Source organism: Condylura cristata, unplaced genomic scaffold (genome assembly GCF_000260355.1).
Source record: "Condylura cristata isolate star-nosed mole 26May11 unplaced genomic scaffold, ConCri1.0 scaffold00040, whole genome shotgun sequence".
NCBI classification, from domain to species: domain Eukaryota; kingdom Metazoa; phylum Chordata; class Mammalia; order Eulipotyphla; family Talpidae; genus Condylura; species Condylura cristata.
The window spans coordinates 8,954,443-8,969,744 of NW_004567141.1; the positions used below are offsets into that span (position 1 = coordinate 8,954,443).

Sequence of the window (15,302 nt, forward strand, 5' to 3'; positions counted from 1 at the left end):
GTCCAGTTTCACGGAGTTTGCTGAAACCTGCCGACCCTCTCTCCTGTCTAGCACAACCTCACTCAGTGTGTAGAAAGGCAAACCATCAGCTTATCAGGTGTGGCATCTATGGTAAGGGGTCAACTCCTTCCTCCACTATCCGTGATTCTCAGGCTCTTTCAAAGTTGAATTCAAAAGATGTACAAAATACCATAAGTTCTGTAACCATGGAGGGAACTGAAGTTCTTCATCATTTTCAAAGTTATTTTAAAATTACCTTTAAATAGAGTCAGTCATCTATTTTTGAAAAGGCATTCTTATTCATTTGCAAAGAATTATTAAACAAGGATAACACAATGTCCTATAAACTGTTTCAGAATATGGACATATATTCTGAAGTGCACCCAGCGTAATTCTTATACTCGAAGCTGCCCAAGGTAGCATGTCCTAGACAAAGACAGTCTGATCTCATTACTAAAAACAGATATAAAGGGCCCTCCCTGGTGGCGCAGCGGGTTAAAGCACAGCACTAAAAAGCTAAAGCCACTTCAGCATGAGTTCGATCCCCGCTCCGGAGGTGGCCACATGGTGCAGCAGACCTCTCCTGACCCTCCCACTGCTCCCCTCAGCAGTGTGCTTCGTCAGTCGGCCTCTTCTGCTCCCCACTCTGTCTCTGGTGAATCCTCTCACCACCTGCACCTCTGGCCTGTGTCCCAGAGGTGTGCATAAATAAATAACTCTTTACCAAAAAAAAAAAAAAAAACATGTAAAAATCCAAAGGCCTTAAGAGTTTAATTCAATAATGAATCAAGAGAAACTTCTACCATGCTAAAGTAGGGTTTATATTAGGTATTGGCCCCTGTGTAGTATCAGGAAGTCTGTTTGTTTAATTCATCCCTTTGATTTGCCTAGTGACAGAGCTTGGCATCTAACATGTCTCTTTCCAAAGGTTCCTGTGTGCCTGGTCCCTGACCTCAGGAGCTGCCTTGGAGTGAAGACAAGTCAGGAGAACAGTCCGTCCCAGCAAACTCGGTGGGAAAGATAGGGAGGGCAAGGCAATTCTTATTATGCTGTGAGGGCAAGAAGGGGAGGACATGACCTTCAGCTTCAGTGAGGGAGTGAAGGGAGATGAACGGGCATGGCTGCTGCAGTTCCACGGCTGGCTCGGGAGCACAAGAAGGCTGGACTTACTGGAGAGACGCTCTGGGCAGCTGGGCAGAGGTTACTCAGCCCGGAGTAGTGTTGCGGGCGCAATGAGCTCAGTTGTGATGTGCTGAGGTCAAGTGTTTGAGACCATCCATCTTGACAGTGCATCATCTGGAGACAGCCAGAGAGAGGTCTGGAGCCTGGAGAGAGAAAAGAGTGCTGTTTGCAAGGTGTGGGTGGGGTGCATAAGGAAGGATATGAAGTGGGGTGGGCCAGAGAAAAAGCCCTCAAGCTGCTGGCACTGTAGGTACTGACAGGGCAAGTGATGTGATTTGCTCCATAGTTGCTAAGAGGGTATCTCCTGGTTTTTAATAATCTGTGAAAACCAGTAGCAGATGGTAACATGACAACCAAAATTTTATTTAAACGTGGGGAAAGAAGCACATGTCACCTATAAGTGTTCTGCATAGCTAATTCTTAAGATGTTCATAGATGTCTACAAAGGAAAATAAAGAATTTTCATGGTCAAAAAAGCCTGGGCATGCTTGTAAGATAGGCAGGTCTGACAAACTAAATTTCTCAGATATTATAGAAATGTAGATGGTGAATTGTCAAGAGCTAGATCACTGTGCTCAGTTACTCAAACCTTTTTCTCAACCTTTCCCTCATGTAAACTACCTACTTGCTTTGGAAATGCTGCCCTCCATGATATAGTCACAGAAAAATTGGAAAGTGAAACAACTTTGTTACCAAAGTTCTGGAAATTCTAGATAATGTTGTACGACATGAAACTGATATTGAAAAAGTACAGATAAAATTGTTTGTTAAATTGTTTGCCGGTAATTGTATGCCCGGAAAACACCAAATGATTCACTGTGAAACTTTTAATTAGAGTTATGAAAGATGAAGTGATATGGCCAAATATAAGAGAATAATAAAAATCAGTAATTCCTGCTTAAGCCCATAATGCTCTGGTAGTAGGGAGAATAGTGAGAGAAAAACTCTCTTTACAGTAGTAACCAAAAATATAAAGTATCTGGAACAGTCCTAACAAGACAGACACAATATCTCCAGGAAGAAACTTGCAGATTTTTAAAAAAACTTTTTTGAAGATTTATTTACTTACACGTATAAGAACTGTGGTATAGGCCAGAGGTGCAGGGGGTGAAAGGATTCACCAGAGAGTGGGGAGCAGAATAGGCAGACTGACTGAAATACACTGTTGAGGGGAGCAGCAGGCCAGACAGGAGAGGGCTGCTCCACCATGTGGGTCGCCTCCAAGGATTTGCTTCAAACATCTTATAAAGTGAAACTGATTAGAATCATATTCTATTTGCAGAGCATTAACTGGTCAGTTGAGTTAAATATAAAGCTCTGAAAATGCCCCTCATCTAGATAACTTAACCTGTGACAAACACAAATGGGTGATTAGAAAGTGTTGTACATAAATATATGATAAATACACGTTTCGTATAAGGTAATTTAAATATAACATGATAAATATAGGCCAATAAAGCTCTCAACTATTTAAAGCCTTCATCAGTCAAGATGAAAATACTTGGTGTCCAGGGCTTTCTAAGCTTAAATTCCATAGAAGGAATTGTAAACAGGATGACAGATATATTTAAATACTTAATATGTAAAACTTCTCTTAAAAGAATAATTAAAACACTGATGACAAGCACAAAAATCATTTTCACTGTGACAAACATATCATAATATTTGGAAAGTTCTCATATATCACAGGAAAAACAGAATTGATAATGGAAATGACCAGTTAGCAGAGGAAAAAATAGAAATGTACAAAAAGGGAAACGTATTTAGCTTTACTATTGATCAAGGAAATGAAAAGTCTGCCATTTTTTTAAAGATGTATTTTATTTATTTATATATACAAGAACTGGGGTGCAGACCAGAGGTACAGAGGATGAGAGGAGTCACCAGAGACAGAGTGGAGGGCAGAAAAGGCAGGTGCATTGCCTGAAACACACTGCGGAAGGGAGCAGCGGGAAAGACAGGAGGAGAGGTCTGCTGCGCCCTGTGGGTCAGCTCTTGTCCTAGTTGCTGGAAATAGCTTCTTTGTGCTGAAACTTTAACCTCTGTGCCACCAACACTCGAAAGTCTGCCATCTTTACAGCATCAACTTTATTAAGAATTAAAAAGGGGAATAACTTCTGATTTGGGTGGCATGTCCTGTGGTACGAGCGCAAATGTGCATACATTTCTAGAAGAAAATATGTTGCAAGTTATTCACTGACCTTAGAGGTTTCCCTCCATTTCTACTGCTCCATCCCTGAGCAGTTATCATAGCTGTGGGCAACGTTTTAAGAACAATACAGTGGCCAAGTCCTCTTCTAGTTGCCAACAACTCAACTGGATATACTTTAAACTGTCCAGTAGTAAGGGTTTTCTTAAATCAACTATAGTATATGTCTCCATTGTAGAATACCAGACTGCCAATAAATCCCATTTTCAAAACACATTACAGCTGTATGGTTACAGCATACAGTTTGTTTGTGTTTTGAAAAAAGGGTATGAATTTACAGGATGATCTCAATTTTGTGTACAAATATATACAGAAGGGACTGGAAGGAATGTGGGCAGTACTTATTTCTGGGCTATAAGCCATGAATTTTTATTTTCTTCTTCGTACTTTACTAAATCTTCTTAACTTATGCTCTGAAGCATGTTCCTTTTATAGCCAAAGCTGTGTATTTTTAATTGTCAAAAATAGTGTATATTTTGAAAAAGAAAAAAAGTCACTTAACAATGCCATAGTCTAATGATCTTGTTTAACTGAGCTGCAGGCCTCGGAGGAGGATCCGCGCTGTGTGCGTGGTCATACTCAACATTTTATTCCTGACTCAAAGAGGACATAGAAGGGCATCCTTGTGGTGAGCTGGGGGTGGTTGGGAGGGATCTGAGTTCCTCTACCCTGAGGACACTGAACCTGCCGTCCCTGGAGCTGAGCCCACCACCTGCATTCCCAGGGAGCTCTAGGCAAGCCCTTTGGCTGTATTAGCCACCCTAGGTACTTCCCCGCCAGGCGAGATGTGTCACTTGGAGGGAGGTGTGCAGGCGCCTCCTTCCAAGTCTTTGTTGATTCGGCCTCTGCTCCTCATATGCCACCTCATGGGAAGGGGTTCTGCTCTGCTTGGGCCATGTTGGTACCTGCCGTGCCCCACATTTGCAGAAAGAGGCACACAGAGGGTGGGCGTCATCCCCTTGGCAGGTTGCAGTCTGTTCTTTCTGGGCACAGTGTGGGGAGATATGTGCATCTTGGGGCTGTGAGGAGCCCACGGCCAGTCAGCGGAGCAGCTGGAGCCCATGGGCAGTGGGGCACTTCAGCATGACCAGGACTAGTACAAGACCTAAGAGGGTCTCGGGGACCAACATCCCCTTTGATTCCCTGACATCATTCTGGGAAGAGTTGGAAATCCATGGTCAGGAGTTACGCAGAAAGAACCAGGGGCTGGACTCATGCTTTGAGGGCCAAATCCAATAATACCTCTCAGCCCCAGTGGGCACTCAGCAGGTTGGACTCAGACCTCCACTGATGGCACTGAAGGAGTTAGGCTAGAGTGTATCCCCAGTCCTTGCAGCTGGGCCAGGAGGGACTCAGTCAGAGCGAATGGGTCACCTGAAGCAAAGCTTGCCCCATGTACCACCCACCATCTCTGCCTTGTTCCACTTGGCCTCTGAAAGCCTGTGGGCCTGAGTTGGGCCCAGTGAGGATGTGATAGGGGCCCATGTTCCCCCAGAAGGCTGGTGCCCACTGACATCTTTTTGTCCCAGGGGATTCCAGAAAGTCACAGGGTCAGACTGATGCTCTATCCTTTTTTGGCGAGTTGCTGGGCTCTGAAGGAGAGAAGTCCGGGCTGTGAATCCTAGTTTCCTAGAGAGGCATAGCAGTGCCATAGCAAAGTTAGGAGGTGGCACTGGCAGCCACAATCAGAGGGCTGGCATCGGAGAGCTGACCTGCAGGGGAGGGGCTGGCTGAGGCTCGGCCACAGGAGCAGGCTGTGGAGGGTGGAGGTTCTGCTGACCTGGAGCCAGCAGTCAGCACGGAAAGGGACCTCTATGGAGGAGCAGTGTGAGGGCACAGGGCATGGGACTGGACACACAGCACTTTGGGGTAAAGGCCTGTCACTGACCAATTCAGCTGGCCCTCAAATGGCATGGGTTTAAACCGCGTTTAAACTAACAAGTGGATTTTTTTCCCCAGTAAATATAGAACTGCATTTTCTCTTCTTTATGATTTGTTAACATTTCTCTTTTGTCTTATCATAAGAATACACTAAAGCATGTACTACCAATATGTGCTCGTTGAGTGTTTATGTTGTCAGTAAGTCTTCCAGTCAACAACAGGCTATTAGTAAAGTTTTGGGGATTTTTGACTGCTTGGATCAGAGGTTGTGCCCCCAACCTGCTCAAGGATAAATTGTATTGGTCATTACATTTTGAAAGAATGGTTAAAAGGAAATGTGACAAAAAGGATAAACATAACATCGGGCCATCACCTCACTCTACATGTTTCCAATTTCTGCACTCAGGGGCTGCCTTGCTCACAAACTGCACTTTGCCTAGCTCTGGGGCAAGACCCTTTACTCAGTGCACGGGGAGACAGAAGGAGACTTGGCCTGAAGCAGCAGACCTAGGGCCTGCCTGGTCTCCCAGGAGGCAGCATGACCCCATGTGACTTGGGGCAGGCTCAGGGCAAAAGAGACCTCAGGTACAAAGTTCCTGTTATTTATTCCAAATGGTGGTGGAAACAGACTAGTTCCCCCAACTCTGTGCTCTCCTGGCCCCCTGATGCGTGTCTCCAGGCCCCAAGGGATAAAATTGGTGACACTTGTGTGAGTGATATGTTGTTTGTCTTCTAGCTTATGAGAAGCCTGAGTTATCACAAGTTTTTCCTAAGACAACATTTTTCTGCACTCAAAAAAAAAAAAACAGCAAAAGAAAAGAGATTATCTTATTTTATACAGTATGCCATCAGCCAGGGAGCAGAACATCGGCAACACTTGAGGGTTGCATAGCAACTGTCTTTTCAATTGATTTTTTGAGGAGGCACCAAAGCTACTGAACTGTTCTCATTTTAAATATTTCCTCGGATGATGAAAATCAAAGCAAATGAGAATCAGAGAGTCGGGGACAAGCAGAACATGAGGTATCTTGTGATAGAGCAGGTCGAGCCAAAGTATGGGATGCGTGTGGGAATTTTTCAGTGTTAGAGGTGAAAGATTCGAGAGATGCTGACTGAACCTTTTAGAAGGAGGTGAGGACAGGGCTACAGGTGAGGACTCAGCAACCCAGGGCCTCCATTCTAACTGTGTGTCCTACACCCTCACTCCTTGCTCTGCACCCCAGCTTCCTTGTTTCTAGTAGGGGCAGTGCAAGGGATTCGAAGCATACAATACTTCCCTTCAGATATAACCCCATTCTCCCTGAAGTCTGGATCTCAACCTTCAGTAAGATGGGGGGCAAGCATGGTAGCCAGCTCCTGCTCATCTTCCTGAGCAGCACCAGCCAGTTGTTCCATTTTGCAGGCAAGGAACGTGGGTCAGTGAGGTGACTTGTCCCAGTACACAGAGCAAGGAGAGCTGAGCAGGCCTCCGACACCAGGGCCCTGGTGCTGCTCAGGTGAGACCTGCTTATCATCTGCCCATGCCCTCGCCAGAGGCTGGAAAGACTTGGGGTACTTGCGGTACCTTGACAAACTGTACCCCATAGACCCATGGCAAGTGAGACTTTGGAGTGACCTGCTGCCAGGCTACATCCTGCTTCCTTGTTGTCTTCTTGCCTGAAGGGAAATGCATAAATAATTCAGCTGATTGGAGAGCAAGCAATGGAAATGTCAGAGAGCAGTGATTGGAAACAGAACTTTCTGTGCAGGTCTTAATTGAATTACTTAGAATAGGACCCCCCGGAGATTGTATCTAGTTTCCACGGGCCCCCTGTTCTTGGCACAGCTTAGGGGTTACAAGCAGGGGAACAAAGTGGCCAGCCACCAGTGAGCCCAGCACCCATGCTGCTGTTTTCGTAGCAGCAGCGCCATCTGGTGGCTGTCTGGGCCTTCACCCTTCCTTTCTAGTGGGTCCTGCTAAGAGGGAGGTGTGGCCCCCGAATTAGAATTCCCAGGCTTCCAGGTCTACCTGCCTTCTTTCTAGGTGAGTTAGTTCAGTTGTCTGAGACACACTATCTCATCTGGAAAATAGGTTAACAGCTCCTATATTTTAGGGCAATTGTACACTTTACCTAAAGATGTTTGTAAAGGTGGCACAGCGGGTTAAAGTAGAGCACTAAGAAGCTAAAGACACTTCAGCATGAGTTTGATACCCACCCCGAGGTGACTCTCCTGACCCATCCACTGTTCCCCTCTACAGTGTGCTTCATCGATCTGCCTGTTCTGCTCCCCACTCTGTCTCTGGTGAAGCCTCTTACACCCCTGCACCTCTGGCCTGTACCCCAGCTCTGTATGCATAAATAAATAAATCTTTAAAAAAATAAAAATGATGGCCCTCCCTGGTGGCGCAGCGAGTTAAAAGCATAGCACTGAGAAGCTAAAGCCACTTCCGCTTGAGTTCGATTCCCGTCTGCCCTGGAGGTGACCACATGACTTGGCAGACCTCTCCTGACCCGCCTGCTGCTCCCCTCAGCAGTGTACTTCGTCGATCTGCCTTTTCTGTTCCCCTCTCTGTCTCTGGTGAAGCCTCTGGCCTGTACCCCAGTTCTGTGTGCACAAATAAATAATTTTTTTTAAAAAAAATGAAAAGATGTGTGTAAATCCGAGTCGAGTGAGCCTGATAATGGACCCCAACTCAGGGACCCGATATATCCTATTTTCTTTAAATGCAGCAGGGTCCATGAACCCACTGCATCTCACTCTGGACAGCAGCTGCCCCTGGAGGGAGGGAAGGGACAAAGGTCTGAGGTTCACAGCTGGTTCAGCAGCCACCACAATGCTGAGCCCAGGGTGCTGCTTCTAGCAAGCGGTGGCCCAAGGCCCTCACAAGGGTGCCTGACCAGCCTGGGTGGGGTGCAGAATACCGAACTATGAAGTCAGTGCGGCAGCCGGGAAGCAGATGCCTGTCAGGACCAGCAAGATTTGCAGCTGGCCACAGGGAGCTGGTGTGAGAATCAATCTATCTTTTCTTTTTATTAATTTATTGATGTTCTTACATCATCAGTTTTTGTACAGAAGGGGATGGGGAAGGAGAAGGGTCAGTGCAGGGGGAGGGAAATCATAAAGGACCGGGGACGTGGATCACATGAGGGCTGTTCTTAATTGAAAGGAGCAGCTCTCTCAGCCTCTCTCCATCCCTTCTGAAGGAGATACAGAGGAACCTACTCTCCTTGCCGTAGCTCAGGTGCTTGATTTATGATAAAAGCATGGATTGGTGATGCCCAGAATATCTGAGGATGAAGAGGATGGGCCAGTTGGCACAGGAGAGGGAAGAGGTGACATCTCAGCAGGAGCTCCTTCTAGAGCCTGAGCCATCCACTGGCCAGATCATCCTCTTGGGCCTCAGACCTGTCTGGGCACCCTGATATCTCTGTTCTGACATCTCTGTTAGGAGCTCTGTGAGTAACCCTTGAAAAGTTGGAGGAGTAGTTCAAGGAGAGGGAGGAGTGGGGTACAGGAGGCAGGAGCTCGTGGGTAGTTTTCCTATGGGCTACCATGAGGCTATTGTGTGTGTCAGACAGTTTTCAGTACTTTGAACCTCTGCTCCTCCACCCTAATATGGATTCCAGGAGCAGGGGCAGGCAGATCACCTGGTCTGAACACCCAGGAGTTATACACAGAGGTGAGATGTGGGAAGGCTTCCAAAAGCTAGAAACTGCCAGCCCTAATACTTCTCTTGCTTATCTCCTACTTCCCTGTGGTCTTCACTCTGCACCCGCTATGTCCCCATTTCAAGTTCTTTTTCAGGTTCTTTATGATTTCCCCTCCCTCCTCAGTGATGCAGAAGGCACTTTCCAAAATGTACGTGGGCCCATGTAAGGTCAAGGTTCAGGATGGTGGTGGACACCCCACACCTTCCTGAACTCTTTAGGTCCTGCAAGAACAGTGAACTTTGGTTTCTTTGCACCCATCTGAGATAGGACAGAATCTTGAGCGAGTTGACAAAGAGACATGGCAGAGCTTTAGCAGGTATAAGCAATTCCACATCTTGGCCAACATCATTCTCCTCCTCAACTTCTTGAGGCTCCTGGAGCCCAGAGCGTGGCTGATGTTGCTAAGATCTGCTGCACCAAGACCATCCTCTCATAGTTCGCCCCTGCTGAGGAGCCTTCTCAGAACCCAAGATCCAGGAAGGAATGAATCCCAGACAACTTCTGCTCTGAACCCAAACCATAAATCCTCGTGCATCTAGAGAACACAAATGGCAGATTGCCTTTTTCTTGGAATAAATTAAGGAAAGACAAGGCAAGAATAAAACACAAGTCAACATGTCATTAAATTATCCTGCCACAGCAGCAAAATCACTTCTGCTACCAAAAGGAACTTGGGACCTGGCTGACCTGGGAGGGAGTGAGGATCCATTGTCTGAAGACCTTCATCTCGGGACTCTCATTCTGTTCGCCTGGGCAGTATGTTTTGTTTTGCCCATATAACTTATTTTAACTTGAATCGGTGTTTACTCTGAGGTAGGCTTCTTTGTAAAAGCCAGATTTAAAGATTGACCTGAGAAATCCAATCTGGCAGCTTTGTGCTTTGTTTTTACATGCCAGCAATAGACTGATGCTGAGTGTCCTTTCTCCTACAGTTGTGCAAGGACTTTTAGGTTTCCTGCAGTCCTCACTACTCCTTATTGCCCCACACCTTTTTTTTAGCATAGTAGGTGAATATTTCTGTGTGCCCTTATCCTTCCTAAAGTGGCTAAATAGGCCTTAACTTTTCTTACCACCAACCTGCATCACTGACTCACATCACCCACCTTGCCCTGTTGACACCCCTCACCCACAGCACTTCGGCTTCTCTCTGTGTCCCCAGCGTGCTGGTCCTCAACCTGTTTCAACTTGGCTCCTGCCTCTGGCTCTGTAGCCCACTCCATGGCTTTACTCCTGTTCTGTCCCTGACATAATGTGCTTCTCTGCCTGGACTCCTGATTTCTCAAAGATGTGGCCAGAGTCTTATTCTCATTGGGGTGAGGTATACAAGGTGCACCTTAGAGACCGGCTGCTGGGTTTCATCTGCCATCCATTACCCTTGGTGGGGCTCTGATGTTGTCCTCCCACCCCCAAACAGAGGAAGAGCATTAGTTGCTAAGGTCTTTTGTAGCTTCAAGGGTGAGTAGAAGGGTGATGTCACTGCCCCATTGATATTAACACAAGTCAATTAACTTTCACAAGGAGAAATTTTCTGACACAGAATTGAGGTACCTGGTAGTGCAGGGGACCTGCTAACTATTCTGTGACCCTGCCTTCTTGAATTCAATCCCTAGTGTAGCTCCTGCCTCTCAAGTGTGAACCTGCCCAGACTCCTTTATATAAAAAGATGGGCTTCTGTCTTGAATTTGTACTGACTTGACATCTGTTTTCTCAACCATGTGTGCTGGGAAGTACACAGGGTGGCCAGTCGGTGTGACCAAGAACTGTCTGTTTTTCAGCTGGTGAGTGATCCACCCAGTGGTCACATGTTGTGTGTGAGAGCTAATTTTCCTCAGGGGGTCAGGGACCACAGCCTCCCTTCAACAACTTCTGAAACCTTTAGCCAGAGCTAAGTTGCTTTTTGGATCTCTGACCCACGTAAGCTGTGAAAGGTATAATGAACATTTGGAGTTTGTTAGGCCAAAAAAGTTTTGGAATAATTTGCTACATGGTGATGGCTAACAAACAGGCCCTAGGGGAACTGACCTCATCTGAGTGAACCAGGGTGTACCTCTGAGGATGCCAGCAAGCCATCTCTTCCCAGCCTGGGGCCCTGCTTTCTCTTTGTTAGTTTCTTTCTCAGGTGGGGGTCTCCTCCCATGGTGGTGATGGCTCCAAGCTCTCCAATTTTATATCTTGCCGACTTCTTTCCAACCCCCTTTGAATCAGGGTCTGGGAAGATGCAGAGCTGGGACTGGCTGGCCTGAGCCCTCCCACTCTGAGCCTGGGCCAGAACCCAATCACCAGGAGAGGGATCTATCAAAGTGAGACTGGGCTGCTGTTGGCTGTTAAGTCAAGATCTGTGTCTAAAGACCAAATATATACTTCTAATAGATACTTTAATATATATTTTTAAACATTTGGTCATTTGATAACCAGATACACTTCTTATAAATCTCAATATTGCAGGAAGCAGACTATGCAGGGGGTTGAATATAAACTTTGGTTTCAGGCTTATTAGCTGTGTAACCTGCATAAGTTACTTGACTTTTCCGAGCCTTAGTTTCCTGCCTGTCAGGGTGGTTGTGAAAATTGAAAGCCAGAGTAAGTACCAGTGTTGGAGGCAAACCAGGTTGCAGTGTAGGGTCCTATTGCCAGAGTTACTGTCAGTAGTGTGCTATGGTTTCTCCCAGCAGCTGCTTATCTGTAGTTAAGATACATCTGTGGCAGAATTATCTATATGTCTACTTCTTTATATGACTCGCTTGCTATGTCTGCTTCAGTTCCCAACCCCACCCCATATTTAATTGTGTTGTTTATTATAAATACTTCCAAATAGAGGAAAAACATAGGGTTATCTCCCTTTCTCTGTGTTAGCATGCCTCATTGGAATTTTCATCTCTCTCACCCTGGATCCTACCAGACTGTGTGCTCTTGGGGACACGGTCCATATAATATTTGTCTCCTGTCCAGCATCTGTACAGACTAGGCACCTGATCATTTCCAGGGACCTTGGAGATGGGGTGGGGTGGATAAAATGCTTGAGGACTTCTATGATCTCAGAGTGTTGTTTCCATATTTCACCCAAAAACTGCAGTGATTGTGTGGAAACTCACAGTGGTGTGTAAGTCCAGGGATCATTCTCATGCAGATATGTGGGGCTGAGTGGGAGGTGGGTCCTGAGGGTGACTGGGCTGAATGGCACCTGCCCAGGTCCCCAGGATGAGGTCTGTGAGTGCTATAGCTTGCTCAGCCCCCAGCTGGTCCAGCTAACACCAACTCTTCCCTTCCATCTCTCCTACTCCCTGCAGTCCATGAGCCTCATAGAGATTGGGAACCCCTCTCAGAGCCTGGAGAATGTTTGCCGCTGGGCCTATCTCCAGCAAAAGCCAGACACAGGCCATGACGAATACCATGACCATGCCATCTTCCTCACACGGCAAGATTTTGGACCTTCAGGCATGCAAGGTGAGCCTCTCCCCTGTAAGGGCACAGCGAGGAGGGAGGCAGATGGCAGCCTTGATCCAGGCCATGGGAGGTGTAAGGACAGGGAAGGGCTATGGCCCCTTAGCCTGATAGAGGGCTGGTAAGTGCTAATGAGCCCCTAGTTCTAGAAAGCCACCTTCAGGAAATGTTAGGAAGTTCAGAAGTGATAAAATCAGTAGTTTGTGGTGAATTTCAGAGTTGTTTCTTTCCTACTACCTCAGTTTTTAAAAAACAAATTTGAGTAAGTTTCAACCATTAAAAGTTTACAGATTTTTACTTAAAATTTTGAAACTATATAAAACTGACTCATCTGATAGAAGAAATTGACATTCTACAATTACTGGTAAAGAGACATTACAAAGCAGTACTAGATAGAGCAACACATAAGAATATCAGTAAGGTCACAGAAGATCTGAATTAAGCAATTTGACCAAATAATACTTAGATAACTCGGGTCTGAAATGTCTTGTAAATAGATGATGAAAACTTACAGTGTTGATAAATATAGCAGAGTACTCTAAACGTATTTTCTCTTCCTTTTGATTTTCTTAATTACACTTTCTTTTCTCTCACTTACTTTATATAACACATGTAACATACAGAAATATGTGCTCATCCATCTGTGTTATTAGGCTTCTGGTTGACAACTAAGTATTGTCTAAGTATAGGCTAAGTATAGGCTAAGTATAGGCTAAGTATTGGCGAGTCAAAGCCATATGCGGGTTTTTGACTGAATGGATTTTTGACTCATATTGCTCAAGGATCAACTGTATAAATAGTAGAACACACTGTGTATGAGTAATAGTGCACTTGAGAGTACACACTCTGTGAATACAGTATGAAACTCTACCAAACAGACTACTTGCATGCAACAGAGAAGTAGTAACAAAATGTATAAAATGAAATCACATAGAGATTGTGACCATATCGAAATAAACAGATAACTTGAAACATTACAACTGTTTGGAGATTAAATAACATAGCCAAATAACCCAGGGATCAAAGAAGAAATAGCAATAGAAATTAGAACATATTTTAAACTCCGTGATAATGACAATACAACATATCAAAACATGTGACTATAACTATGTAACTAACATAATGATTAGATTGGTATTTGTAGTGTTAAGTGCATTTAGTAGAAACAAGATAAAAGTCCTCATATGAACATCTAAAGAAATTTAAAAAAAAAACAAATTAAAATTAAAAGAATGGAAAAGAAATTCTAAAGAGCAGGATTGTTACATACACAACATTAGTAGGGAATACTAAGGAGCAATAACAGGTAAAATCAACAGAATCAAAATTTGGTTCTTTGAAGAGCATGGATTAAAATTGAAGAACCCTTAGAAATACTAAAAGAAAGAAAAAAATTTAAGATCAGAAATGGCAGAGACAATATTGCAAATTCTACTTACAAAAGATAATAAGATAGGGCCCTCCCTGGTGGTGCAGCAGGTTAAAGCACAACACTAAGAAGCTAAAGCTACTTCAGCATGAGTTCGATCCCAGCCCAGAGGTGATCCACATGGCGTGGGGCATACCTCTTCTGATCCACCCGCTGCTCCCTTCAGCAGTGTACTTTGTCAGTCAGCCTGTTCTGTGCCCCCCTCTATTGCTAGTGAATCCTCTCACCACCCCTGTGCCTCTGGCCTGTACCCCAGTTCTGTATGTATAAATAAATAAACATTTTCTTAAAAAAGATAATAAGATAAGCAGAAGATATTTTGAATAGCTGCACATCAATAAATACGTCAATTTGGATGAAAGGTACAAATTCCTTGACAAAACTATTCTGAGGAAACAAAGACAAAATCTGAATAGTTTCACATTAACTAAATATAATGAATGTATAATTAATTGCCTTCCTTCAAGGTAAACTCTAGAACTTGACAGGTTCCCCAGAGAATTCTTACTAATTTTTAAGGAAGAGCAATATAAGTAAAAAAGAAACTCCTACAGAACAAAAATAGAAGGAAACATTTGCCAGCTATTTTGTGAAGCCTGCATGCAATTGACACCAAAATCTGAGAAGAACATTACAAGGAAAATATTACAACCAAGCTTTCTCACAAATACAGACACAAAGAAATTCTAAAGGTAAGAGCAGGATTGTTAGATACACAACATTAGAAAGGAATACTAAGGGACAATAACAGGTAAAATCAACAGAACTAAAGTTTGGTTCTTGAAGAGCATGGATTAAAATTGAAGAACCCTTAGAAATACTAAAAGAAAAAAAAATCATTAAGATCAGAAATGGCAGACATATTGCAAATTCTACTTTTAAAAGATAGTAAGATGGAGGGTTCCGGAAGATGGCGGCAGAGTAAAGACGCCGAGATCACCGCGTCCAAGCCGGCATAGGAATTGAGGACCGAAAACGGACTATAGACTCACTTACTACAAGTTTTAACCCAAACGAAAACACCCTGGACTCACTAGAAGGTAGATAACTGCGAGGGAATCTGCGACTGGGGAGCTCCCAGAAGGGAACTCCCGGGAAAACCCGGGCCCCTGGAAGTTCCCCCAGGCTGCAGGAGCCGCTCTGCCCCACGCTAAACCCTGGAGGTAAAGCTGGACGGCTCAGCTCAGTGAGTGGAGCCCAGGTTGCAGAAAGACTGCAAATCTGATCCTCAATACCTGGGTAAGAAAAAAAAAACCGCTGAAACTGCAGACCCGATCCAGAGCACCTGGGCTCCACGCAAAGCCGCTGAGCAGCTCCACCAGCACCGGAAAACGGCAAGAGAGCGGCAGAACAAAGACGCCGCGGCGAGTACATCCAAACGCGCACGGGATTATACAAAAACGGACTATAGACTTTCATGCTACGAGTTTCAACCCAAATGAGAACGCCCTGGACTCACTAGAAGGAA

At 44.9% G+C, this 15,302-nt stretch overlaps 1 protein-coding gene across 1 annotated transcript in view; it reads left to right on the top strand.

Annotated features, from left to right (window-relative positions):
• Positions 1–15,302, top strand: part of ADAMTS2 (ADAM metallopeptidase with thrombospondin type 1 motif, 2) — a 236,909-nt gene that overhangs the window by 165,611 nt on the left and 55,996 nt on the right. Inside the window, exon 5 of the mRNA XM_012733272.1 lies at positions 12,252–12,408. Coding sequence (XP_012588726.1) covers positions 12,252–12,408 — 157 coding nt within the window. The remainder of the gene's footprint in view (positions 1–12,251; positions 12,409–15,302) is intronic.